The 27940-nt window shown below is 36.7% G+C and overlaps 2 protein-coding genes across 2 annotated transcripts; one reads left to right on the plus strand and one right to left on the minus strand.

Moving 5' to 3' along the window:
* The first annotated feature begins 3153 nt into the window (after window positions 1–3153).
* Window positions 3154–4328, plus strand: LOC110890949. The gene is made up of 2 exons (XM_022138593.2): window positions 3154–3281; window positions 3634–4328. The coding sequence occupies exons 1-2, from the start codon at window positions 3228–3230 to the stop codon at window positions 4240–4242; spliced, it is 663 nt and encodes a 220-aa protein (XP_021994285.1). The 5' UTR covers window positions 3154–3227; the 3' UTR covers window positions 4243–4328.
* A 10516-nt stretch (window positions 4329–14844) lies between these two features.
* Window positions 14845–24152, minus strand: LOC110890950 (DNA ligase 1). The gene is made up of 16 exons (XM_022138594.2): window positions 23212–24152; window positions 23012–23128; window positions 22608–22709; window positions 22407–22517; window positions 21529–21759; window positions 21354–21448; window positions 21005–21092; window positions 18140–18271; window positions 17890–18002; window positions 16919–17020; window positions 16718–16851; window positions 15979–16052; window positions 15643–15699; window positions 15471–15548; window positions 15306–15383; window positions 14845–15173 (listed from the first exon to the last, which is right to left on the minus strand). The coding sequence occupies exons 1-16, from the start codon at window positions 24004–24006 to the stop codon at window positions 15108–15110; spliced, it is 2373 nt and encodes a 790-aa protein (XP_021994286.1). The 5' UTR covers window positions 24007–24152; the 3' UTR covers window positions 14845–15107.
* Window positions 24153–27940: the final 3788 nt, after the last annotated feature.

Raw genomic sequence — 27940 nt, forward strand, 5'->3', positions numbered from 1 at the left:
CAAAAAAGGGCCTTAAAATAGTAAAAAATGAAAGATTTTGAGTTTTGGACTAAAATGACAACAAAATGCAAACCACATGGACCCAGATTTAAAAAATTTGAGATTTGGACTAAAATGACAAAACTGACCAAACCACAAGGACCAAAATAGCAGTTTACTCTATTACTTTTCTTGACAAGTTTTGTAAATTAATAATTTAAAATGGTAATATGATTTTTCAACCATTTTAAACAAAAATAAATAAAAATATGTGGATTGTAGTTTAGAAGCATTGAATGGGTTTGGTTGAGCATGTCCATAAAGTCACAAACGGTCAAATTAGAAACCATTTTTATTTCCCATCAAACTTGTCAGTTTCTTCCTTTTCCAAACGGAACAGTCTGAAAGTTCATCTTCAGTCTTCACTGCTTTTTTTTCTGTTCAAACTGAAATAACAATAAATAAGTTAATGAGAGAAAAAATGTAAAAATTGACAATTTCAACCAACAAAGTTACTAAAATTAATATTGGGTAAATTACTTTTTGAGTCCCTGTGTTTTAGTGGTTTTAACCACTTGAGTCCAAAATCAAAAAGTTTAACGACCTGAGTCCCTATAAGCATTTTCTTTAACCATTTGAGTCCTTTTGAGTCCAAATTTTATCCTTTTGAGTCCAATTATTTGGACTCAAATCGTTATAAAATAAACAAAATTGGACTCAAAACGTTATAAAATAAATGACTAGGGACTCAGGGCGTTAAACTTTTTTATTTTGGACTCAAATGGTTAAAACCACTAAAACACAGGGACTCAAAAAGTAATTTACCCAATTAATATTTATCAAACTCACTTTTTATATAGACCATAGTTTTTATATTTGTGACATGTTTAAGCTCATTGGACATAATTTATACGATAAATAAGAGACTGACACGTGTTACTATAAACGGATATAAGGCTGTACGGTATGGACTAAAAGGACGGGCCGTCCTCCACCGGCGCCGGCGTCCGCCCCATCCCGCCCCCCTCGTCCTCCAACCCGTCCCGTCTTCAACGTCGAAGTTCCGACGGTGGCAACGTCTCCAATGGTGGGCCCCTTTGTTGTTTGTTTGTTTGTGTTAGGGACTTGTACATTAGGCTTCAATACTTGTACATAGGACATAGAAATTAAAAAAAATAAAAAAAGTTGTGGGGTAGGATCATCCTCTCATACCCTCTAGTGACCATCCTTGTGAGGACTTTGACGTGACGCCTACGTGACGAATGGTCCTCCAAGGATGGGATGTAACCATACCCTCTAGCCTAATTCATTAGCATTTTTTAAGATTCATTTTTGTGATTTTCACAATAGATAAAACCACATTGAAAAATTATGACATAAGAGAAAAATATGACAAATTGGTAGTTATTAAATACCCATTCGTATTTTTTTGTTATAGATTCATGATTTCAGAGTATTGATGTGATAAAGAACAAAACGAATTAAAGTATTTGTGTCTGTATCAACCGCGAAAACTCATGTCATGTTCAGCATTAGATGTCTAACCCAGTATTCAGGTTCATGTGCTAATATCAAATTTGACCCGTTGAAGTTACTTAACACCACTACTAAGTTCAAACCTACTCAGTGTGTGTTTTTGACAAACATACCTGCTTATGCTCCTACTCTCTTTAATGGACCCCTTTCCCTTCCTTCTTTAGCCTTTTTCACTACCTTTCCCTTTCTCTTACTTTAAAAAAATAGACACAACCCACACAATTATATATTCAAATTAAGGGCATAAATGGGTAATGACAAACGAACCTTAGTTAATTTTGTTTTTTATACAATAATAAGGGTAGTTGCACGGTACCCCTAACCGCGGAAGGGATCTCCCTTCCCAGTTCACCACCCGACAAGGATCCCTGACGGCAAATACCCATAGCCATCAAAGAGGGGTAAGAAACATGTTTCAAACCCGAGACCTCGAGTGTCCTCGGTCCGGCTTTAAAGCGGGTGTCGGTGGCCACCAAAGTGGCACTAATGGGAATTGAACTTGGATCTCCATTGGAGAACCCAAGTCACTCCACCACTAGGCCACTTGTGGTGGTTAATAATAAGTATCATGTTTATTTGGTTTTAGTTTAATAAAAGGTTATTTACTTAGTTATTAATACTCACCTAGAAGCTATCTATTACAAAAGAAACAAGCACAAAAGCAATCTCAAATGTCTTCTAGATGATTCAAGTATGTACTAAACATGAGGCAACTTATGGTTATTTATATTCATGGTCTTAGGTTCATTTTATATAAATTGATTTTTTAAATATGTAATTGGTTTTTTACATATTTTCTCTCCCCGAGGAAAAATTTAATCATTTTTTAGGGTTAGTAAAATATGTAATAAATAATTTTAGCAAAGGGAAATATGTAAAATAAAAAAACTCATTTTGTTATGTGTGTATATATATTTACACGCATTAATACAACAAAAAATTTACTTCAGTTTTGATATTATATGAACTTCGAATGAACTAAACCAAACCAAACTTCAAACTTATATTAATCTATATACTAGTCAAGCCAAAGTTGAATGAAGGAGAAAGAAAATATTACTGTTTATATGTAAATTTAGATAAAACATCATCTACCCTCTATAATCTTATAATATTTTTTAAGGTGCTTGTGATAAAGGAGAGATAAAATATCATGATAAAAATATTTTAATTATTAGTGATTTTAGTATAATTATAACACCTCATATAATTTTAACACCTCATATAATTTTATATAAATTAATGAGTAAATTACTTTTTGAGTCCCTGTGTTTTAGTGGTTTTAACCACTTGAGTCCAAAATCAAAAAGTTTAACGCCCTAAGTCCCTAGCCATTTATTTTATAACGCTTTGAGTCCAATTTTGTTCATTTTATAACGATTTGAGTCCAAAAAATTGGACTCAAAAGGTTAAAATTTGGACTCAAATGGTTAATGAAAATGCTTATAGGGACTCAGGTCGTTAAACTTTTTACTTTTGGACTTAACTAGTTAAAACCACTAAAACACAGGGACTCAAAAAGTAATTTACCCTAAATTAATTAGAAAAAAAAATATCATATGGTTGGTTGTCTTTTCAATTGGAAACCAACTTCAATTCAAAAAATTGTATAAATATTAAAAACACACACACTGACTGTAGGGAAACAGTAACACTAGCGCCATTATAACCCCAACTCCACTCACTCACTCATCCAGCAGCATACCATTACCATGGAAGATCAATCCAATTTTCTTCTTGATTGGTCCTTTTTCTCCCGTGGAAAGGTCAGTTTTCATCTTCTATAATTCCAATTCCTTTTTCAGCATCAAATTTCAAGTTTTGAAACCAGTGTTGTAAAAATCGCCACTAGTCGATGATTAATCACTAGTCGGCTAGTATCTAAGTAAATTTTTCGTTAATCAGTTGGTGTCTCTAGCCGGGCCTAGTCGGTGATTCCAACCAAAAACCTGTAAATTCCGGTCACTTTTCAATCAAACCATAAAAACGTGTTGAGGAAGAGTAAAAACATATCTACTTAAAATATTCACCTAAAAAAATGTGTAAATATATACATAAAACTGAGAATTACATTATACAAATTTCAATCCAATTAATCGCTGTAACTTATTCCAACAGAGTGTAGAAGAATTAACACAGTCACTACTAATCACAACAATGGAGCTTGAAGCAGCAAGATTCAAAGCCCTAGAAGAACTCAAGCTAAAAGACACCGAGTTAACTCAACTCAAACACCTTTTACAAACCGCCATTAACGAAAAACTCGAAGCTCAAAACCGCTACCAAACACTCCTCCACCACCGTCAAACCACCGCACCACCGCCGCCGCACTCCGTCCACTCCGCCTCAACCGACGACCACGTCTCCGATTGCGACGAAAGCATCGTCTCATCCTCAATCACCGAACCGCCGGTTCATTTCACGCCGCCGGAGATCTCGCCGGAAAATCAGGAACTTAGGGTTCCGGCGAAGAAACTGCCGGAAAACGGGAAGTTTTTGGAAGCGGTGGTGAAAGCTGGGCCGTTGTTGCAGAATTTGCTTTTGGCTGGACCGCTGCCGCACTGGCGCCACCCGCCGCCGGCGCTGGAGACGTACCAGATTCCGACGCCGCCGGTGGTGGTGCCGGCCGTTAACCGGTTGTTGTGGAAGGTTGAGAAGAAAAGAGGGTTTCCAGAAGGGTCTGATTGTTCTGTAGAGAATAAATGTCAAAGATTAAGGGAGAGTTAAGTTTTGATTATTTTTAGATGAATGATTAAATTAGGTAATTTGTATAGCATAATTTTTAGATGATATTTAAATTTTGGTTGCAAATTTATGATGGTCTATTGTTGTCTATAGTTTAGTTTAATAAAATATGAAGCAAGTTTATTAACCAATTTTTGTTGGAATAATTAGGCTACACGGTATGGTGATTGTCCTTCCTTGTAGGATGGTTCGTCACGTAGATCGGGTGTGAGGATGAGGCAAAGAGGATGAAGGTTAGAAAATAAAGGATGGACCTAAAATATATGTATATGTTGTATGTATATATGTGTGAGGAGGTTTTGTCCTCTAGTGGGACGGCTTGAGCGTCTTTCACCCGACGATTTGGACGCCGACAAGGGGGGGGGGGGGGGCGAAATGGCTGGAGGTGCGGCGTCAGTGGGGGACGCTCGAGGCTGCTCCCCACACCGTGCAGCCTTAACCGACCCATTCACTAAATCTACTCTTTATAATTTGATGTTTGCTGCGAGACTAGAATCATCAACCACTTTGAAAAAAATATGTTTAACAGATAAATACACAAGCCTGATAAGTTTACTCTAATGACATATTGCAATACGTTTTAGTTTTAATCTTCTAGTTATTTTTACTTAAAATGAATTTTTATCTCATATACTATTCAATCATTTTGTGTAACATATAATACATAAAATTTATTAGAAACTATATAAATTAGTTAATATAAAATAAAATAAAGATGTAACGTTTAATATGTTGATTGGTTTTCGACTAATTAACGATTAAGCTAGTATCAGGTTGTGAAACCAAACGATGACAACAAAGTTAACGAGTAGAGTACATAGTTGCTAGTAATGAAAGTTGTTGTGGGGCTTTAATGGGGTTGTAGACATCACGTAAGCAACCATTTTTCACCTTCTTCACCATCTCAGCTGCCCCATGCTCGCACGCCCACTTAAGCCCTCGTATCGCACCTCCTCTAGCGCCCCTATGTGGTGGTGTTTGCACCCCACACCTGCTGAGATGGTACAATTAACGCCCTAACCAAACCAACAATATATAGCCTTATAGACCAACTTCGACATAATTTTGAAACAAATTCAAATTTAACACATACAAATATAGAGACAGATTCAACTATATGCCAAATTTATTTTAAACATGTATTTTATTTATACGTCTTTTTACATACACCAACATCTATATTCTATTCGTATAAAAATACCTATATGTTTTTAAATATATAAATTCAACCCTTTTATTTGAAAATTGATGGATTTAAGTCATATTTTACAAAACTGTCATATATTAGATCCAAAAATAGACAAGTTTTTTTGACTTCTTTTATCAAGCTTTGGATGCTAACGAGGAATAGACAAGATGTATGGGCCAACCACCGTAACATTGGACCCACGAATCAGAATCAAGATCTAACAAAGTCATTACTAGAAGAAAAAACAATCACAATATTAAACCCACGAGATAACAAATAAAAATAAAAATTTTAAGGGGAATTGGCCTGTAATAATCACACCTAAACCTTATTGGCCATTAATAATCCCACCTCAGAATATTCCCCCCACCAGTCCCACCTTTCACCTATTTTTCCTACAATGGTCCCCTGTTAAAAAAACTTAACGGAGTTAAGCTTTTTTCCAAATTACAAACAGATTTTTAGGGCTTTTGATCAGAACGATGATACGAGTCCATTGATGTAAAACTTACTTCGAAATGGTGCTCCAAGTGACTTGATTTTGGTTAATTAGAAATTTAAACACCCGAATTGAAGCGTCGTTTTCATCGTTTGGAGCACCGTTTCGAGGCAAGTTTTACATCAGTGGACTCGTATCGTCGTTCTAATCAAAAGCCCTAAAAAATCTGTTTGTAATTTGGAAAAAAGCTTAACTCCGTTAATTTTTTTTAACGGGGGACCATTGTAGGAAAAATAGGTGAAAGGTGGGACTGGTGGGGGGAATATTCTGAGGTGAGATTATTAATGGTCAATAAGGTCTAGATGGGATTATTACAGGCCAATTTCCCAAATTTTAAATATGTTTGTACTTTTACACATTTTTATAGATTGCTTTTTTACTTTCACACTCACAAAAATTATAAACAATATACACTTTATTTTCACATTCTTCAATCAAAAATAATATATTCTACACAATCGTTATTTGTCTTGTATATTAAGCAAATACAAATTTTCTACCATATAAAACATATAAGTTTTATCTGATCATCATCATCTAAGATGTAGACAACCTTACCTCTACCCCGTAGGACTAGAGAGGCTGCTTTCAGTGAGACCCCCGGCTCGTTAGTAGTTTTGCATTAAGCCTTGAACGTAAGGCACATAACACTCGGCAATTGGGACAAAAGTCGATTAGCGCATGTACCCCCTGTTGAAAATAATTTAATCAAACAATTAATTTATTAATTACCGAGTTATCAGCCAAACCAGTTTGTTCCAACTTGAGCAAACTGATTAAAGAAAGGTAGAAGGAGACTGTCCCGTTGTCGGACGAATTTAAAGAACAAGTAAATTAAAACCAACCTGGCGAGTGAGAACGAAGATCCTTGAACGAAAGCCTTGAACTGCACGGAAAAACTCCTGTCCTTAAAGGATTTTACGCGCTCGTATTGCTGTGAGCTGCAGCGTAAACTCCCAGGATTTAATGCAGAACTGATCTGGTATTCCAACAGCAATGGAAACCAGAAAACGCAGAAGCTGGAACGAAAACACGAACACCCAGATGGAGGAGAGTAGGCTGCGAAATTGTGAGTATATGAATGGGTAACAGGAAGCCTTTATTTATAGTTGTGGGTTATACCAGAGAATGAGAAAAACAGGGAGAGATATACCAATCCCATACGAATTCGTTTTTCTGGATGCATATCCACACGAATTCGGTTACTGTATAGTTATCCCATACGAATTCGAATCAGTATGGGATAACCCCCACTGTTTCGAATTAATCTCTATCTCTCTATCTCATTCAATCCACAAATCTGACCCACCTGACCAGACCTTAGCTAAAAATAAAAGCTCCTCAGCTCCTCGCGACGATGCGTACGTGCGAAGTGCAAAGTGCTCCTCAAACGCGACCATTCGCGAGCTCGCGGCTCGGCTCGGCTCGGCGCGCGTGTGGGCTTCATCCACTACTCAACCCATTTAACACTTTGGAGGCCCATAAGGGGTAATCCCTTATAAACCACTCAAACTTCAATCACTCCACCAATGTGGGATGGAGGAAACATACCAACTTGTATGTTCCTCTTTAATATTATCTATAATATTTCCAACAATCCCCCACCAAGTTGGAATGTTTCCGTTCACTTAGACTAATGATGTCACTAGGTGTCACGAAGATTAAACCCAGTTTATGTTGATAAACAAGAAGAGACAGATTAGATGGTGTCCTAGGGAATTAAACCATTAACCTGATAGCCCCCTTCGGTTTACCCCCACACATCACCAGTTGACTTTGCGTTCTCACTGAGCGCGAATATGGCCGTGCGCTATAAATCCTTTTCATGACCCTTTAGAAGATAAACCACTAATCTTCACTCGAGGCGGCACCACCCCTAGATCATATAGGCAAAGTTTTACATCATCCACGTTGCTTGGATGCCTCCAAAACTTTGTTAAGAGCATAAGCTCACCCTTGTTCTCGGCAACGACGTACTATCATACCTCACATGGATCTATCAAATTTGATAGTACCTTCTATCGTTAAGTGACTTCGTTGTTACCCTTTAAACTTGAGAAATAGGAGCACTAAGTTCAAGTTGGGTTTCCATCACTAACGATTCTATTGTGGTTTTAGACCCATGTCTCTCGCGGTATTCACAACCAAATCTCTCGTCAGAGGTTTAGTAAATGGATCTGCCAAGTTCTTACTTGTCTTGACATAGACAACCTTGATGGTACCACTTTCAAGCAGTTGTCTCACATAATTGTGCCGAAGACCTATGTGTCTTGATCCCCCATTATACACTGCGTTGTACACTTTAGATAGTGTGGCCTCACTATCACAATACATGGGAATACACGGCATTGGAACATCCCACAGACGGATGTCAGTAAGTAGATCTCTAATCCACTCTGCTTCCTTACCAGCCGCAGCTAGCGCTATGAGCTCAGCTTCCATAGTCGAGTGGGCAATACACGTCTGTTTCTTGCTCGCCCAAGAAACTGCTCCTCCTGCTAGAGTGAAAATCCACCCACTTGTAGATTTTGAATCATTTGTGCGATCAATCCAGCTTGCATCAGAATAACCTTCAAGTATTCTGGAAGAAGACGTGTATGTCAGTTCTAAGTTACTGGTCCTTTTCAGGTATCCAAGTACTCTACCCACTGCCTTCCAGTGTTCTGTCCCTGGATTAACAGTATACTGACTCAGTTTGCTTACAGCAAAAGCAATATCAGGACGAGTGCAATGTGTTGCATACATCATACTTCCAATAGCACTCGCATACTCCAGTTGAGCCACTGCTCTTCCAGAGTTCACATTAAGTTTCACACTTGGATCAAATGGAGTATTAAACTCTTTAATATTTAAGTGTTGAAACTTAGTCAGAATTTTCTCTATGTAATGAGATTGACTAAGAGAAATCTGACTTCCAGTTCTCTTCACCTTGATCCCAAGAATGGTATCAACTTCTCCTAGATCTTTCATCTTAAAGTTCAAGGACAAATATTTCTTAGTTTCCGAAATACCTTCAAGGTGAGTGCTGATGATCAACATATCATCAACATAGAGACAAATCACGACTGTATAACCGGGTTCGCGTTTAGTATAAATACATCTGTCAGCACTGTTGTGTCGAAACCCGAAAGCAGTCACAGTGGTGTCAAATCTCTCATGCCACTGTTTAGGAGCTTGCTTCAAACCATACAGAGATTTAATAAGTCTACACACTTTGTTCTCTTGTCCAGGCATCACAAACCCTTCTGGTTGCTCCAAATAAATCTCCTCATTTAGATACCCATTTAGAAATGCTGTCTTTACATCCATTTGATGAATGTACAGCCCTTTCAAAGCAGACACCGCTATTAGAGTTCTAATAGAACCTATTCTAGCCACAGGTGCATAGGTATCAAAATAGTCGACCCCTTCTCTCTGCCTATACCCTTTAGCAACTAATCTCGCTTTATAGGCAGAAATGGATCCATCTGGATGATACTTCCTTTTGAAAATCCATTTGGATCCAATAGGTTTCTTTCCCTTGGGTAGATCAGCTAACTCCCAAGTTCCATTTCCCATAATGGAATCCATTTCATCATTGACTGCCTCCTTCCACAAAGGAGCATCTCTTGATGACATTGCCTCGTTGAAAGTTTTAGGATCATCATCCAAATTTACAGCAAAAATGACCTCTCTCGTCACTTTCTTTTGAGTTCCTTCAACCAGGTAAGAAAAGAAATCATCTCCATAACTTTTCTCTTTTCTAACTCTAGTACTTTTCCTTGGTTCTTCAACTATTGGTGAGGGTTGAACCCTTTTCTCAGAAGTACTAGAAGTTGTGGTGCCATTTGAGTTTTCATCATCTCTAGAAAACTTGTTCTCAAAGAATTCCACATCTCTGGATTCTACAACTATACCTGATTCGTCATCCAACAATCGGTAAGATTTACTATGCGAAGCATATCCAATGAATACACTCTTGAAAGCTCGTTCTCCCAGTTTAAGTGTCTTTGGATCAGGTACGCGATAGTAAGCAAGACAACCCCAAACCCTCAAATGCTCTAGGTTTGGTTTTCTTCCTTTCCATAACTCATATGGACTCGTAGGTATCACACGACTAGTGATCCTATTATGAACATAACATGCGGTTAACACAGCTTCCCCCCACATATTACGAGGTAGACCCGATTGGTTTAACATATAGTTAGCCATCTCTACCAAGGTTCGGTTCTTTCTCTCAGCCAAACCATTTTGTTGGGGAGTATATGGTGCAGTTCTCTCATGTATGATGCCTTCTTCTTCGCAGAATGCATCAAACCTTCGGTTAAAGTATTCTCCGCCTCTGTCCGAGCGAAGAATTTTAATGCGTTTCTCCTTTTGTTTTTCAACCTCAGCCTTATATATTTTGAATGCCTCAAAAGCTTCGTCTTTTGAATGCAACAAATAAACATATAAGTATCGGCTCGAGTCGTCACAGAAAGTGATAAAGTATCTCTTACCCCCACGAGTAAGAACTCCATTCAGTTCACAAATATCTGAATGAATTAGTTCTAGTAGTGATGTATTGCGTTTAGGAACACTTGGAAAAGGTTTCTTTGTGAATTTTGATTTAACACAAGTTTCGCATTTTTCAAAGTCTTTATCATTTAATTTTAATAAACCTTTAGTTTGCATTTTTTCAATGTTTTTAATATTTGTATGAGCTAAACGTTTGTGCCATAAAGAAATTGAACAAGCGATATAATCAGAAGACATAATTTCATTCAAATCAAAACCAATTGCATTACATTCACCAATACTAGAACTAACACTACCACCACTATCACTATCACTTTCATTCCCAAACCCGTCAATCACTGAAACGCCCCCTTGATCCGAATCTTCTTCTTCACCAATCCCATCTTCAGCTAAGTCAAGACGATACATTCCACCCGTGTTCTTTGCTTGACCCACATAGATGTCATTTAGAGAAAACTTCACACGGATATTCTTGATAACCAGCTTGTAACCATTCCGATCAAACTTATCAGCAGAAACAAGACCCTTGGTGATACCAGGAACATGCAACACGTCCTGAAGAGTAACCACTTGACCATCTCTGAAGTTTAGACGCACCGTGCCTTTACCTCGAACCTCTACACGATGTCCATCAGCACATACCACCACTGTTCCTTGAGGAACAGGAGCATAAGTAAGAAACGAGCCACGATTCCCACAAACATGAACAGTGGCTCCAGAATCCAAAAACCATCCTCTACATGCCACAATGCGTGTATATTGAGAAAGCATGTTGACTTCACCAAGACCCACATTGGCCACTAGATTGGTGACTTTCTCAACATCAATAGCACTCGTAGAACCAACCGTGGATCCAGATTTCCTCTGAGAGCACTCTCGTGCATAATGCCCTGTTTCTCCACAAAATGGACATTTACCAGACCTCTTTGGTTGATGGTTGTTAGTGTGTTGTGACTTCTTGAATTCTTTCTTCTTTGGTGCTGTAAACTTTTTATTCCTTGATGATGCCCCTTTTCCCTTTTGACCAGATCCACCAGCAACATGATTCACACTCGATCCGACTTTACCTCTTTTGTCCCTGTTGCGCGTTTCCTCCTCAATTCGAAGGTGCTTCAACAGTTCATCCAAAGAGTAGTCCTCAGACTTGTGCATCATTCTCTTTGAGAAATCCTTCCAACCAGGAGGCAATTTTGCAATAATAACCCCTACTTGAAATATTTCTGGCAGCGGAATAGAAAGTGCAGTCAATTTGTTAACAAGAACTTGGAGTTCATGCACCTGCTCCAAGATTGACTTGTCATCGACCATTTGGAAGTCTAGGTACTTGGCAATAAGGTATTTGTTAGTACCTTCTTCATGAGCCTTGTACTTATCTTCCAAAGCTTTCCACAATTCTCTAGCACTTTTTATTGGCGCGTACAAGTCATAGAGACGATCCGAAAGGGAATTTTTGATGTGACCCAGGCAAAGATCTTCAGCTTCCTTACGGATAAGTCTTTGCCTTGCCAAATCTTCATTTGGGAGCTCTCCTGCTTCACCAGGAGGGTCATCAGGGATTGCAGGCAAGTCAGGATCAAGGATATAGTAAAGTTTCAGCACAACTAGCATGAACTTAACCTTGTCCGCCCAGCGGGTATAGTTCTGACCATCGAATCTGTCCAACTTGACAAACTCTTGATTCATGAATCTCAGATTGGCTGTTGGTAGTTCAGAGTCCATTAATTCTGTTGATTAAAACACAAAATAAAATCCTTTAAGATTGTTGAAAATAATTTAATCAAACAATTAATTTATTAATTACCGAGTTATCAGCCAAACCAGTTTGTTCCAACTTGAGCAAACTGATTAAAGAAAGGTAGAAGGAGACTGTCCCGTTGTCGGACGAATTTAAAGAACAAGTAAATTAAAACCAACCTGGCGAGTGAGAACGAAGATCCTTGAACGAAAGCCTTGAACTGCACGGAAAAACTCCTGTCCTTAAAGGATTTTACGCGCTCGTATTGCTGTGAGCTGCAGCGTAAACTCCCAGGATTTAATGCAGAACTGATCTGGTATTCCAACAGCAATGGAAACCAGAAAACGCAGAAGCTGGAACGAAAACACGAACACCCAGATGGAGGAGAGTAGGCTGCGAAATTGTGAGTATATGAATGGGTAACAGGAAGCCTTTATTTATAGTTGTCGGTTATACCAGAGAATGAGAAAAACAGGGAGAGATATACCAATCCCATACGAATTCGTTTTTCTGGATGCATATCCACACGAATTCGGTTACTGTATAGTTATCCCATACGAATCAGTATGATCTGACCCACCTGACCAGACCTTAGCTAAAAATAAAAGCTCCTCGCGACGATGCGTACGTGCAAAGTGCGAAGTGCGCCTCAAACGCGCCCATTCGCGCCTCAAACGCGACCATTCGCGAGCTCGCGGCTCGGCTCGGCTCGGCGCGCGTGTGGGCTTCATCCACTACTCAACCCATTTAACACTTTGGAGGCCCATAAGGGGTAATCCCTTATAAACCACTCAAACTTCAATCACTCCACCAATGTGGGATGGAGGAAACATACCAACTTGTATGTTCCTCTTTAATATTATCTATAATATTTCCAACACCCCCTTGTCTTTCGGCTATCAACGCAACCAAATGATGCATGATTAATCGTCCCTCGCTTTTTAACGTTATTTCCAAGAAATTAGTAGAACGTTAAAATTAGTGCACTTTCACTTTTGCCCCTTAAGGGCCCACACATCTATACTATATCTATACTATATAATTAAAGAAACCTGTTTTTGGAAACTTGTCATTCTCTCATTTAATTGATTAAAATTTAATCCTAAATTCAAATAATAATAATAATATCAAATATTATTTACTATTATTTATTTGTTTAAAAACATATAAAAGTAAATACCCGGCCTGAATATCGTAGAAGAAGAAAAATAAGGCAGTTGAATTGTTTCAAAAGTTTGGGACTTTGTCAAGATTGTTTCAAAAGTTTGGGACTTTGTCCGGAATAGTCCCTATGGTCTTAAGTAAATTTAAAACAGACATAACACTTCACGAAGACTTATAAGAACAAGTTTGTTAATGTGAGTATTATTATTATTTATCTGTTTAAAAACATATAAAATCAATCAAATATGCGATTATAGATTAACTAATAAGTGATACACGTATTAGTAATTAAAAATTATATTAAAATAAAATATCTAATTTTCTATTTTCCTAAGGAAAAATTAAAAACAACTTATCTTAAATTAACAATTTTAAATTTGAAGATAATATTTTTTTAGAAGATGAAAGGCTTCTATTTCACATTCAAAGTAGCATAAGATTTAATATTAATTTATTATTTAATTAATATATGATAAGTATAAAAAAGAGACGGGAAAACAGAAAATTAGATAGTTCCAATGAATGACACATGTCACACATTAGTTTACTTATCTCTTTAGTTTCATAGTTAATCCTAAATTAAAAAAAATAAAAAATAAAAAAAATAATCCTGAAATCTCAGTAACAACTTTCCAAATCTTCAAATAATACATTTTATGTTACCTCTTTTTTTGAAACATTGAGTGTCTTTGTAATTTACATCCTTTCTAACTTTTTATTGATCATTAAATTTAAAAGTAATGTATTACATAAATACAATAATACGTATTATATAATCTATATATTTTTTTATTATTTTCAGTGACAGTTTGATTACATGCTTCTCTGATAAATTTTATAATATTATCATACATCATCTTTATATTAATTTATTTATGTCAATTTGGTATATAAATGTCTCGCTCTTTGGTTTGCATTTACAAAAAAAAAAATATATTTATTAAATAGTTTAAATTGTTCAACCCGTGTAACACACGGCGGGTTGAATAAACGTAATATTGTTTACCAAATAATAAAAAAAAATATATTTTTAAAAACCCCGTGTATTACATGAGTTGAATAAATATGATTTTATTATTTAGTATATAAAATTCATTTATTCAACCCGTGTAATACACGGGGTTATAACCTAGTATATACATTATATGCGCATACCGCAAGCATGTCCTACAGATAAGTTTTATCTGATATTAACACTAAACAATCTCTCTATCCTCAGAGATAGAGGTAATATTCATCTACATCTCATCTTCAGACCTCTTACCAATTGACCAATAGATGTATACTAGGTACGGTTGATGGTCGTGTAAATATAAAGAAAATAATATAGATATTTATGATTTTCATAAAATGAGAATGGTATCTTAACTGGGGACAATGGAATGTGATGGTGGTAGTTTTCTTTGGATCTAATCAAGTAATGGTGGTAAGCACCTACCTACCTACCAAAAGTTGTTTGCCACATTTCAAACTAGTTATGTTTCCTTTTTAGGGAAAAACTAGAATCTAAATCTTGATTTGATTTGACAAAATCCAACTTAAATTAACCGCTTTAGCGACGATTAACTAGAAAATTTATGCAAATAGCGCACACGGGTGCAAGTTACACAACATTATATTTCTTTCCGGAACAATTTCTTGAACGGAATGGATAAAATAGCAAGACGACAAGATGATCACCTAGAACCCGAGGTAAAACTTCAGTCAGAAACCTCGGATTCCATGGTGTGGTGAATCCGGTATATTCTTGACTGCGTGCATTCTCATTCATCTTCATCATCTTGATTGTTACTTTGGGTATGTTTTTGGGCATTATACATGTCAGCAACCTAAATTTGGTGGAGCAAAATGCAAAAAAGTATCAACTTTAAAAGTCAGAATATTATTTTCAAATGAGAGTTTCAAACTTAGTAAAAAAACTGAGAACATAAAATAATTTAAAAAAAAAGATGGTTTCTCACCATTTCTGAAGATGAAGCTTCTTCGGGACCTTTATCTTCTCGAACACGAAGTAAACGTGGGAATCGTAGCGAAATTCCCTTTTTTAAGGTTAAAAAAGTAATTAAATTGGTGGATGAATTATTCATATAAATCTTAAATATTAGAATTTTAAGTTAGAAATAAACCTTATTAGGATCAACCTCGCCGATTGCAGCACAATAAACCGGGCTGATGGTCAAGTCAGCAGCTTTAACCTCCCAAACCTGAAATATTTTGTGACATCTTCAATACATTCGAAAGATAATAACATAAACAAATACGTAACATAGTTCATAAAAAGCTCATGACTAATTATACCTCAGATGCCTCAAACCACACATCTGGATTTATGGAATCTGCATACCGATAATACGACTGCCAACATTTAAAAATCAAAATTAAGATACATAAAATAGTTTGAAGGATGAACGAATATTTAAAATCATGGTTGTAAAAGTCCCGACTAGGCTCCGAGTACTCCCCGAGTACTCGCTACAAGGTAGGTTGCCGAGGCACGAGTACTCTTCTCCCAGGCCAATTACTCCCCGAGTACTCCCGAATACTCCCGAGTACCTCCCGAGTACTCCCGAATCCGACTAGGGAGCGCCTAGCGACTTTTGCAACCATGTTTAAAATAAATATTTGCAACAAAACCTTCGGCTTTGGGATCACTTTAGATCGAAGACTTGTTGACCGTTCTTCAAGCATGGCTTCTGAAAATCCAGTGCCTATAAAAGACATAAAATCCAGTGCTTAATTAGTAAGTAGAGAACTGCAAGACTGCATAAACACTTGTACCTATTGCTTTAACTAAGATACATTAGGCGGTTATGTAACAGCATAACCATCCCCTATAGTCGTTAACTACAACTACTTATCTGATTCGGATTATTCAAATTCACATAAGAGTTAATTGCCATTTGCGTCCCTGTGGATTGTGCGATTATGCCAGTCCAGGCCAAATTTCAAATTTGTACCATTTATGTCCTTGACATTCTTGAAACATGCCAGTTCCGTCCAAAAACTTAACGTCACTTCAAACCTGCCGTTTAGTAAAATTGGGTAAAACCGTCATTTTCCTTTTTTTTATTTTCCCTTTATTGACCCTATTAAACGGGAAAAAAAGGAAAATGATGTAAAAAAGGAAAACAAAGAAAGGAAAATGACGCTTTTACCCTTCATTAAAAAAATGGCAGATTTTAACAGACGTTAAGTTTTTGAACGAAACTGGCATGTTTCAAGAATGACAGGGACGGAAATGATACAAGTTTGAAATTTGGCCTGAACTGGCATAATTGAACAAATCACAGGGACGAAAATGATAGTTAACTCGTCACATAATCACTTCCAAAAACATATGCAAAAAACCCTAAAAAGGAAAAACGTCACTCACCAATCTTGCAAATGGTTTGATATTCATCCTTATTATTATCATAACACGCAAGGAGAAAAGCGCCATATCCACCTACACGTTTTCCTCGGCCATGAAAGGCGGCAATGGGTACTAAATCTAATGAGTCACCGATGCTGCACAAAACATGGACCATCCGTTTAAGTGAGCCGCCATTGGAAACTAAATTAAAAATAAAAATACCTGTCCATATAATCTTTTTTCAACTTGAGCCAGTTATTTGATCGTTTTGCAGGCTCGTATGTAGCATCTCGGGTTAATGTTTTGATAATCAATCCCTCACAACTGATGAGATAAGAAACTGAGTCAGACATTCAAGATCTGATTTTTACAACTTCAAACAGCGGAGCAGATACAAACACTATTTTTTAAATTCCATTTTGTTACAGTTAATTAAAGTTCTGACTATTTAATCACATGTCACTTTCCAATAGGGGTGTTTACGGTTCGGTTCGGTTTTATGGTAAAACCAAAATGTTCGGTTTTCGGTTATTGAAAACTGTTTGGTTTTGGTTATTTCGGTTTCGATTTTTTCAGTTTTAGCAACAGTTCGGTTCGGTTTTTCGGCTTTTTTTTTCTTGGGGTAAAGTGTTACCCCGGTGAATTTGGTTTTGGCTTTTGGAACAAAATTACGTAAAACTGAAAAAAAAAGTATAATCCATGATTCAAAAATCTTTCTTAGACGTTTACATTTAAAGTATTATATTTAACTTTTTTAATTAATATTGTTCACATAAATCTAACATTCTAATCTATTTTTATGTTTCTTCAAAGTTCTTATCAAGACATTTTCTTTTATTATACTTTGAAAATCATTTAATTTATATGTTAAATTTTGTTATTTCTTGTAGGCAACGGAGAAATCATTTCAAAGATAGATAAATAAGCTAACGTTTTTATTATAAATACCTAACATCCAAGAATAAAACTAATAATTCCTAAATCAATATATAACAAACATTAAAAAATGATTTTTAGGTGATTCTTTTCAGTTCAGTTTTTTTTTCGGTTTTCAAAAAATGTAAAACCGTAACCGAACCGTAAATTTTGGCTCGGTTTTTTTCGGGTCGGTTAAATCGGTTTTCTCAGTTTTCTGCTCACCCCTACTTTCCAACCACACATCCAAACACCCTTTAGATCTAGGGGCTTATTACCTGGCATTAACAGCAGTATCCAAGAACGTTTGTATTTCTTCCAGATCGTTTGATGTTATAGCTGTTGCAAGCTGGAAATACCCAGGTTCTTCCTCGAAGGATTCATACAGACGCTGAAAAAAGCAACAATTTAAACCGATAAATTAAAATTTTATCATCAACCATTATAATTAATTTTTCGATATTTATGATAGTTTTACTTTAATATTTAACAACCATAATAATGAGCTATATTCCTCAGTTTGCTCACCTCTCTACGAGTAATAAGTTGTTCTTGTAAAAGCTGTTGTCCATTCAAATACAGCAGATCAAATGCGTATATGCATACATCAACCTTGATTTCACTCATGACAACGTTTTTGCGAGCACGAGTGCTTAAAATCTGAAAATATAGCCAAAATCAATGTATCAATTAAATGAAGCAACCAAATGACCCTTACAACATTGACCATAAATAAGATTCTTTAAGACCTAAAGAGATCACGACAATTTCAACCAAAAATGGGACAAACTCAGAAAGCGTCAATATCAGACCTGTCAATGCAAGTAGCATCAAAGAAGTGAATCTTCGACAAAGCATGTTACGGTTAATAATAGAGTGTAAGGGCTAAAGTGTATTTGTTGAATAGTATAGGGTCCTTTGTGTAACTGTTGAATTGTACTTGAACACTGATTGACGAATGGAATAGGTCGAACATATTGGTTTAAAAAAGCGAGCTTTAAGTGAGCTTAAAGCGTGAGGCGATGAAGCGCTTGGGTTGTCGCTTTTTTTGCTCTGAGGCGACAAATCACGTGAAGCGTTTTGAAGCGCGCTTTAAGCCCGAAGCGCCATTGGTTTGAAGCGACGCTTCAGCCCAATCAGGTCAGATCTAGGTTTTTAATTTAGGCCCAATAGTCTCTAATAGGGTTTAACTGAGGCCCGCTACCCTAAAAAAAGAATGTTAGTAGACATCTTCAGCCGCTCCCTCCCTCCTCTCCATCGATTCTTCATACTTTCTCCAATAATCGACTTTTTATGTTTTTTTTATGTGTTACGTGTGTTTTTTAATCATGTTTTTGTGTTTATTATTGATTAACAAGTAGAATATGTCATATTGATGTGTACAAATATTTTTTTATTTTGAGCGCTTCGTATACATGAAGCTCTCGCTTCGCGCTTGAAGCTTCGCTTAAAGCTTTTGGAACCAAAACGCTTCGGAGCGACTCGCGCTTTTTTAAACCAAGTCGAACATCATCAATCCCATTTGCATGTTCATCTAATCCTTTTGCATCAATCCAGCTACCTCCTACAAACTCTATTTCTGCTACTGTGACAGGTACCAATGTTCAAGAATCACGAGATAATGTGAAAAAGGAAGAATTAGAAGCAGGTGATAATCAAGAACATGAAGGCAAAGTTGTTGAGGTGAAAAGCATGAAGGTACCAATGTTAAAGAATCTCAAGATAATGTGAAAAGGAAAGGGATAGTGGTAATCAAGGACCCGATAACAAAGTTGATGGGATCGAAAAACCGAAAGTTTGGAGTAAGGTGACGAACCCGAATCAGCTGATGCGGAGTCAGCAAAAGGAGAGGGTGTAACTGAAAGCAACAAACTTATGAATGATGAAAAAAGGAACATTAAAAAAGCTGCAACATTTCCCTCATTCCAACAGCTTTCAATGAACTTACGAATGATTAATCACAGTGACATCAGGAAACTCTTGGCTGGGGTTAATTTCACATAATGGAGACTCATTTGACTCGAAAATTGGTAAGAACACGTTTCACTTGAGCGATTTGGTCTAATCCATAGTTGTTAAAAGCCATCGCCTCTTGCGCCCAGGCCCATTTTTCAGGCGAGGCGAGGCAGTTGTGCTTTCAGTCGAGGAAATTGCGCTTTAATTCTCCAGGTGATGGTTCAGGCGCACATTCCAGCAAGATTCCTAGATTCCGGAGAGCTTCCGGCCAAATTCTCTAAATTCCAACAAGATTCTAGCCAGATTTCTACTTTTATTCAAGGAAAACTACTTTATAACACTAATACACTAATATTTTGGTACTAATTAGATGATATAATGTGTTACATAACAGACTTTGATTATTTTATTTGAAGAATAGTATTCTTTTTCTAATACATAATATATTTTTAAATTTGTTTCATTATGCGCTTTATTTTTTCTCAGTCCCTCGCTTTTTTTGCGCTTTGCGCCTAGGCCCCAGGCGAGACCTGTGCGCCTAGTGCCTTTAATAACTATGGTCTAATCTTGATCCAATCTGGTCCAATTACTACCAATTTTGATCGACTAGGTCCGATTTTCAGCAAATTCCTACCGATATTTCCAACTTTGACCGATTTTGATTTTTACTGCTTAATTTGACCGATTTCGGAAAATCCAGACGGCAGACCTCCGATGAGCGACTAATCGCCGCCTAGAAGCAATTTCTACAACACTGGCTGCTAGTGAGGGCAGCCTTGTGTTTTGCTTATGTATTAACGTTGTCTTAGCAATCCTTTCGTTGCAGTTCTTGAGGTCAAGAACTCTTTATGAGGAGAGTATGGTTATGGTAATAATAGTGTGTAAGGGCTAAAGTGTAATTGTTGAATAGTGTTGGGTCCTTGGTGTAACCGTTGAACTGTACTTAAACACTGGTTGATGAACAAATAGAGTATCGATAAACTTGAGAACCATCTTCTTCTTCCCTGTGATTTCTCTTTCTTCTTCCTATCTTCTATCTTTCTAGTTTGCACCTTAACAAAGCAAAATTATATAAAAAAAAAAGATGCTTCATTTTACACATGACGGAAGGCAACAAACATGGGACTTTTGTGGTCCCAGGAAGCAATGGATGTTTTTAGATTTTTCTAAGGTTTAAACCATGTTACTTTAATGGGGTGTATGAAATAATTATTTTTACTTGTGTTAATTGTATCATTTTAATTTAGGGTTTAGGGTTTCTTTAATAATATAATTATAGATTCTATTTCATTAACTTAGGGATTCAATATATAATTTAAGGACCTCAAAACAGAGACGACCGATGTGATAAACGATGTTTAAGAACGAAATACACAATTTTCATATAACCACGGGGATGAAACATTAACATAAAAAAAAAAATTAAGATCACGTAACCTGAAATGGTAGAATTTTCTGCTTCTTGCGATCATACGCAACCAGTTCACAGTCCAGAACATATGATGTTACATTCGGTTTCTTAACCCTGCAAAACAATTCCAAAGTCAGAAACAACTTTTTTAACGCATACAACTTCCCGTTACGTATAACGTATTATCAAAAGGTTTTAGTTACTCTTTTAACAATACTGTTTTTGTCATTATAATTAACAAATTCATTATTTACAAAACTATTAGAAACAATGTTTTACATGAAAACGATAAGTTCAAAATAGATGAAAGTTCAAGAAACTTAAAGATAAAAAGTATTCACTAAAACAATAATTTTTAAAAATTAAGAAAGGTACCTTGAAGCAGCAACAACAACATCAGGAAACTTTTCTGTGTTTCTTTCAGCATTTCTGCTATATATCTGAACCGTACCATCCTCCAAATAATGAATCTGTGTCAGGTGAAACTTGTTACTCATTCATAAAATTAACATTGCTTTTTTACTACTTCAGTGACTTAATAACACTTTACCTGGGCCCGTTCCCCGTCATATTTGTATTCACACGTGAACTCCATGTTTTGAAACTTATCTAAAATTTCAGATACTCCTTTAGTAGGCTTAGCTAACATAGGTCCAACCGGAACACCGGGTGAAAAACAACACGTTTTGGGTAGATCCCATACGCCACCAGAAAGTAAAGCGGGAACGATTTTGTCATATACAGGAATTACCGAATACACTTGTTTCACGATTTTAGCAGCCTGAACACCATTATAAAATAAGTTAACAATAAAAAAAGTAAAAAAAAAAAAAACGCATTTTATAACAAACTAGTATTTTAATCCCCCGCGCGTTGCGGCGGTGTCGAAACTTAAGTAACTCGAACTTATACCGTCAAATATTTGACCTGACTCGTTTTCAAACAAAATAACGTCAAAACGTAGACCAACTGAAAACGCACATGAAAATAAGCACGAAAATGTATTGTATTTGACCTGACTCATTACCGAGAAAATTTACGTCGAAACTTAAACCAGCTTGGATTTATAGCGAAACGTACCTAAAAATAAGCACATAAGAAAATAGTGTTTTTTTACGTTAAAGAATGGTACCACACGTTGCAGCGGAGTCGAAACGTAAAGTAACTCGAATTTATACCGTCTATTGAAAACATATCATATTTGATTCGTCTCGTTTCCGAACAAAACGTAGACCAGCAAAAAACGTACATAAAAATGAGCACGAAAACGTTTTATATTTGACCCACGTACATAAAAATAAGCACCTAAAACTCGAGGAGGTCAAAATGACATTTTACAAAGTTTTTAGAAGAGGGGGTGTAAGTGGCAATGCTAAAAGTTGAAGGATTGAATACACAAAAGGCATTTTATACTGAAAGCCAACTGACCTCTTCTAGAGGCGAATCCGTGCGTGATGATGGATGTTTCTCGGTATAGACTATCGCATGCCCGAGAGCGGTCAAAAGGGTTTGCTCTGCTAAACCAATTCGCAACTTCGTCTGCAAAATTTATTTATTTTTAAGTAGTTATATCCATGATGAAATAAAGAAACAAACACAACAATTTCAAGCATAAATTTATATAACAACCTGAAGTAGACGGATCAAATATTGAGGTTCACAATCAGTTGCCGCAACAAGAAGTCCCTTTATGTGATTCTTCTTCTTATCTTGACTGTCTTTCCCAGATTCCTATCAACAATTATACAAACAACAAAACAATAAGCAATATTGTTTAATAACAAGTTAACAAACTCATATGTCAGTTTAGTCATAGTTATTAAAGCGAGCGCCTAGGCGCAAATAAAGCCTCGGGCCCAACAAATCGCCCTGAGTGCGCCTCGCGCCTTTAATCTTCAGGTTAGTTCATAATCTTCGGCATGGTTATTAAAGCGAGCACCCAGGCGCAAATAAAGCCTCGGGCCCAACAAATCGCCCTGAGTGTGCCTCGCGCCTTTAATAACTATGAGTTTAGTATTAGACTATTAGTATACCTTTGCAATAACCTTAAACGTATCGAAAACTTTTGCCACCGTCAATGGCTGCGGTTTACGCATCAACGGCTGCGACGAACGGCTCGCTTTCGCAACAAGGCCCAAGTCTCCAAGCTCCTGTACTCAAAACACAACATACATTAACATCTCATTATTATCATTATCATTATCATCATCAACATAACAACCAAACAATCAACCTTATACTGCTTCTTAATATGCGCTTCTTTTGCACCACACGCTTCCGCAAGCGCTTTAATAATCGACGCATCCCCAATCCCGAGCTCCAGCCCCTCATGAGCCGGCGCAATCCTATTCGCTAAAAGGTACACAACCGCCACCAGATCATCCGGTGTCGTCTCAATCACAGTCCTCAACATGTTACAAACAATCTCGGTAATCACTATACGCCCCGACTCCTTTGAAATCTCATCGAAAACCCTCACGAGAAACAGGAACGGCACACGCTCTCCCCCGACCCAATACGCAGCCTTTTTCGGGTCGAATTTAACCGGCTTCTTCCTCAATTCAACAACAGATTCATCCACATTAATCACTTTCACTTTCTGTTTCTTCAACCCCTTTGTTTCATCCTCTGAATTAACCGAATCAGGGTTTTGTTTATCCGGTTTTGGTTCATTAAATTCACGTGTTTCCGGTTCGATTCGGGTCGGGTTTAACGTTTCTGAAGGTTTAGATTCGGTAATTGAAGTGGAATTAATTGGGGATTTTGAATCTAGGGTTAGGGTTTTGCGTTTTTTAGGGGAAGATGAGGACGATGTCGTTTTGTTCTTGGCGGCGGCGGCACGTGCGTTGGACATGAGTGCATCGAAGGCAGAAGGGCGAGATGATGACATGTTGGTGGAGTGTTTGATTGAGATTTTGAGAAATTGTTTGGAGATTGATGAGAGAGAGAGTTTAGAGTGAGAGAGTGTGGTGGTTATGCTGGTTGTGGTGTGAGAGAGAGTGTGACAGCATGACCGGAGTGAGAGCATCAACCGGTGGCTCGTGGTGGTTGACTGTGGGGTTTATTGCAGTGGGTTTAGGCGGAAATGAGTGTTGTTGGCGGGAAAAAGATTGCCTTAACCCTTTTGTGATAATCGAGTTACATGATGTTGATGTGGCTTGATAACGCCTCTAGGCCCAAAGTCTTTCCTTATTTGGCTTAACCCGCTCTTAAGCCATTACCTTCATTAGGATTAAGCCTCGTTAGTGGTAACCCTTTTTTCTAGTATTTCGAAAATTCGGGATGTTACATGAATGTTGGGATGACTGAAAAGTGCAACTTACTCGTCCATGTCCATGTTCTGATTGTGACTTTGATGTGTACTCATCGACACTCTCAACTTGCATGTATGTATGCATACGAAGAGGAGTACGAGGTGATGTTGCAAGTTATTTCTTTCAGTTGTGGAGTAGTGGGTCGAGTGAGATAGCGGGTTATTTCCTTGAAGTGGTAGGTTAGTCGTCCTCCAATAAATGGTTTGGATGATTTGAAGTTAAGGGATAATGAATGAAATGAGTAATTAAGTCTTTTTCAAAAGTCTATCAATTCTCTCAAGCTCCTATCTATTTTCTTTGGACCATTTCAAATGATTCGGTTCGTATCAGACTTTCACTCCCAAAGTTATTCCCTTAATTGGTCTGGGGTCTCCGTCAGCCGCCTTGATCCAACTGCGTCATGTTGTGATTCTTAAGTCAAGTCTTTTGGCACCTTTTGGTATATGAAATTTTGACTTGCACTTGTATCGTTATCGCCTTTACAAGTTGCCCCTTACTTCACAAAGTCACAAAGCGAAGCCCTTTTGACTTTGTGTTTACAATCATTAACAGTTTGGTTTGGTTTGCCATCACCGGAGGTTTTCCTTCTTGTGCGGTTAAGGGCTTTAGAACCAAATATTGCATTGCACCCAAACGAACCTCTTTGTTTGCTTTGGTCTCATCTTTTGTCGGTTCTAATACGACTAAACTTATTATGTTCTTCGATGTTGGTTGTTTAATATGTCATTGTCACAACACTAGGAGAGGGGTGTTCATGTCTCATAACTACTTTGACCTTTTAATTGTAAGTTGACCGCACACTCTAAATGATTCATCTATGGTGATAGTGTTATCTTTCTAATATCGTTCTAACACATTGTGGACTCTAAACACACCCACAATTAGAGAATCAAAAACCTACTCCAAGTAAGCACCTTCCCACCCTGCCAGGGTTTGCTCCTTTCACATCTAAAACCGGCTACAAAAACACACTTTATCTCTACTCCATTTACTTACAAAACATGTTATTGGTCGTTTTGCATTATAACGCCTATTACGCTACGCCCTCTCTCTCCACATCATTCCTAGTCTTCTCAATAATGCCCTGAACTGACTATCAAGCCCGGTTTTAGGCATGTGCGAGGTGGGCGACAGGCAAAGGCCCAAACATTCGGGAGGCCTTAAATTTTAAATTTTTTAAATGTATTTTATGTATAAATTGTCTTTAAATTATTTTGATATGGAAAAGGATAACAAGACCAAAGTAGATGCGTTGATTAGTAACAAACATTTCAAGATAGAGAATTTGGGGCTGAATTCGACTTCTACCTCTTAATTTTTATATAAAGTGCATTTAAGAAAAAAGACCAACTTTTTTTTCTAATTTTTCATGCATTTAAAATTGTTTATACTGTCCCTTTTATTTTATTTTATTTACTTTTAATATATGATTTAATTTTGTCATGTAGTGTGTTTTAATCGACAAATATTATATATATATATATATATATATATATATATATATATATATATTTACAGAAACCGGATCAGGAGAAAACGCTCAAAAGTGTGAGAACGGTGAGAACGCATCCTAGCCCAACACGTGTCACGTGGCATAGAGAAGGGCTGAGGGGCTTTTTTGTCTTTTCAATCTTCTTTTATTTTCCCAACGCGGTATAATATTTTCTGGCGTCTAATTTTTTTTGGCGTTAATTGTATTTATTAAACTTTTTGGCGTTGAATTAATTGTTTTTGTGTCACATATATATTTTTTTTGCGTTATACCGTTTTCTGGTTAATTTTTTTTGGTGTTTGTGGCGTTTTGTATAATAATTCACTACGAGTTATTAATATTTGCATAAGATTACAATAAGACCAATGTTTTTTGGCGTTTAGTGAATTTTTTGGCGTTTAATACCCTTTACAAGGTGCTTTGCCAGTACCCGTTCTCCCAGTTTTCATACTACTAGCGTTTTGGTGTTTGTAGTTTTTGGCGTTTTATATAATAATGTATTTTATTTATAGAGAATTAGATAACAAAACAACATATAACTTGATATCAAAACAATGTAAAATGAAATCAAAAATAATAAAAAATGGTAATCTAATTTTTCTTCTGAATCTTCACTGTCATCAGCCTCTTTCTTCTTGGATTTGTTTTTGGCGTTTTGAACCTTTTTTGAATACTTTAGCTAGATGCCAACTTTCCTTCATAAACTCCGTCTTTTTCAGAAGAAGCTGCTTAGTGGCAACCTGTTTTTTGGTGTGATATTCTTGTTTGGTGGCATGTCATTAAAGATCAACTCTTGCTTGATGGTATTTGTAATAATGGAGTCCAAATAACATTTTACACTTATGTTGGTCCCTTTATTCCATGACTATATTTATCAAGAACAAAGCTCACATAATGGCATATCACTGTCATCAGTCTATTTTTCTTGAATATTTGTCCATCTCATTCAGCAAAATATTACTGAGATAACCCCCTCAGAAGAAGTATCCATTTCAGTGAAGCTTTGCCATCTGTGGCGTTTTAAAGTGAGTGGCTTCTAGAGGATATGGCGTTTGTGTTTTCTGGGTGTGAATAATTGCATTGTGTATAGACCCCTCTCTTATAGGAGTTTTTTGGCGCGTAGTTTAGGCGGGACTTTTTTTTTATTGTAATAAATTATAGTAATAAAGTAACTGTCTTTTCAGTTACTGTTTTTGTATTTACTGTGTTGATCAACTTTTATCAGTTTTATAGGTTATAGACGTCCCATGTTCTAAGTTTGGCGTTTTTTTAAATGGCGTTATGCAGACCAAGATGACAAAATACAATAACGGAGTAAATAAAATATTAAGCAGGAAAAATATTTTTTGCTATTTTTGGCGTTTTGTAAGGATTAACCATTTTTAGTATTTTTTTGGCGTTTTGTTTTTAATGGCGTTTTTTTTTTTTTGAATGGCGTTTTATCATTTGATGGCGTTTTGAATATGAGCGGTAAAAGACCCTTTTACCCTTAATGAAGTGCGTCCCACATAATAAAATTGATGTTATTTACGAAAACGCCACCGCGCAATCTAGTCCATGGATTGTTTTGATCGGACGACCCATAAGCGTTCTCACCGTTCTCACATTTTCTACCGTTTTCTCTAGATCCTGACCCTATATTTACATACTATAAATTTCCAACAAGTACATGTATTGGAGTGTTGTACATAAGGCTTAGGGGTATTTTAAAAAAAATATATATTCCACTTTTAGTCCAAAATTTATTTGATTTTTCATTTTAACCCAAAGTTTTCATCTTTTTTAATTTAAGCCACATTTTTTTACTTTCAACGTTGGTCCTTATACTTATCATATTTCGCAAATTTTTGTTTACCGTTTCATTCTAAATTTTGCGAGTTAACACGGTGCAACGTGCGTGTGTGGTTCAACGTTATTGTGTTCCATTTAACACTTCGTTCTAATTTGCGAGTTAATACGACGCAACGGACGTGTATGGTTCAACATTTTTATGTTGTTTTTTTCCTATTTAACATAACATGTTGGTCGCAACGAGCGGGTACTAAGTCAACTTAGTTATTACTTTTTGTGTTTTACGTTACGATTTAATTTCTTCATATTAATACGTGTTGGTTGTCGGCAGTAGTGTGACATTGGTACTATTTGAAACAGTGGTG

This window comes from Helianthus annuus, chromosome 11 (assembly GCF_002127325.2).
Source record: "Helianthus annuus cultivar XRQ/B chromosome 11, HanXRQr2.0-SUNRISE, whole genome shotgun sequence".
In the NCBI taxonomy this organism is placed as follows: domain Eukaryota; kingdom Viridiplantae; phylum Streptophyta; class Magnoliopsida; order Asterales; family Asteraceae; genus Helianthus; species Helianthus annuus.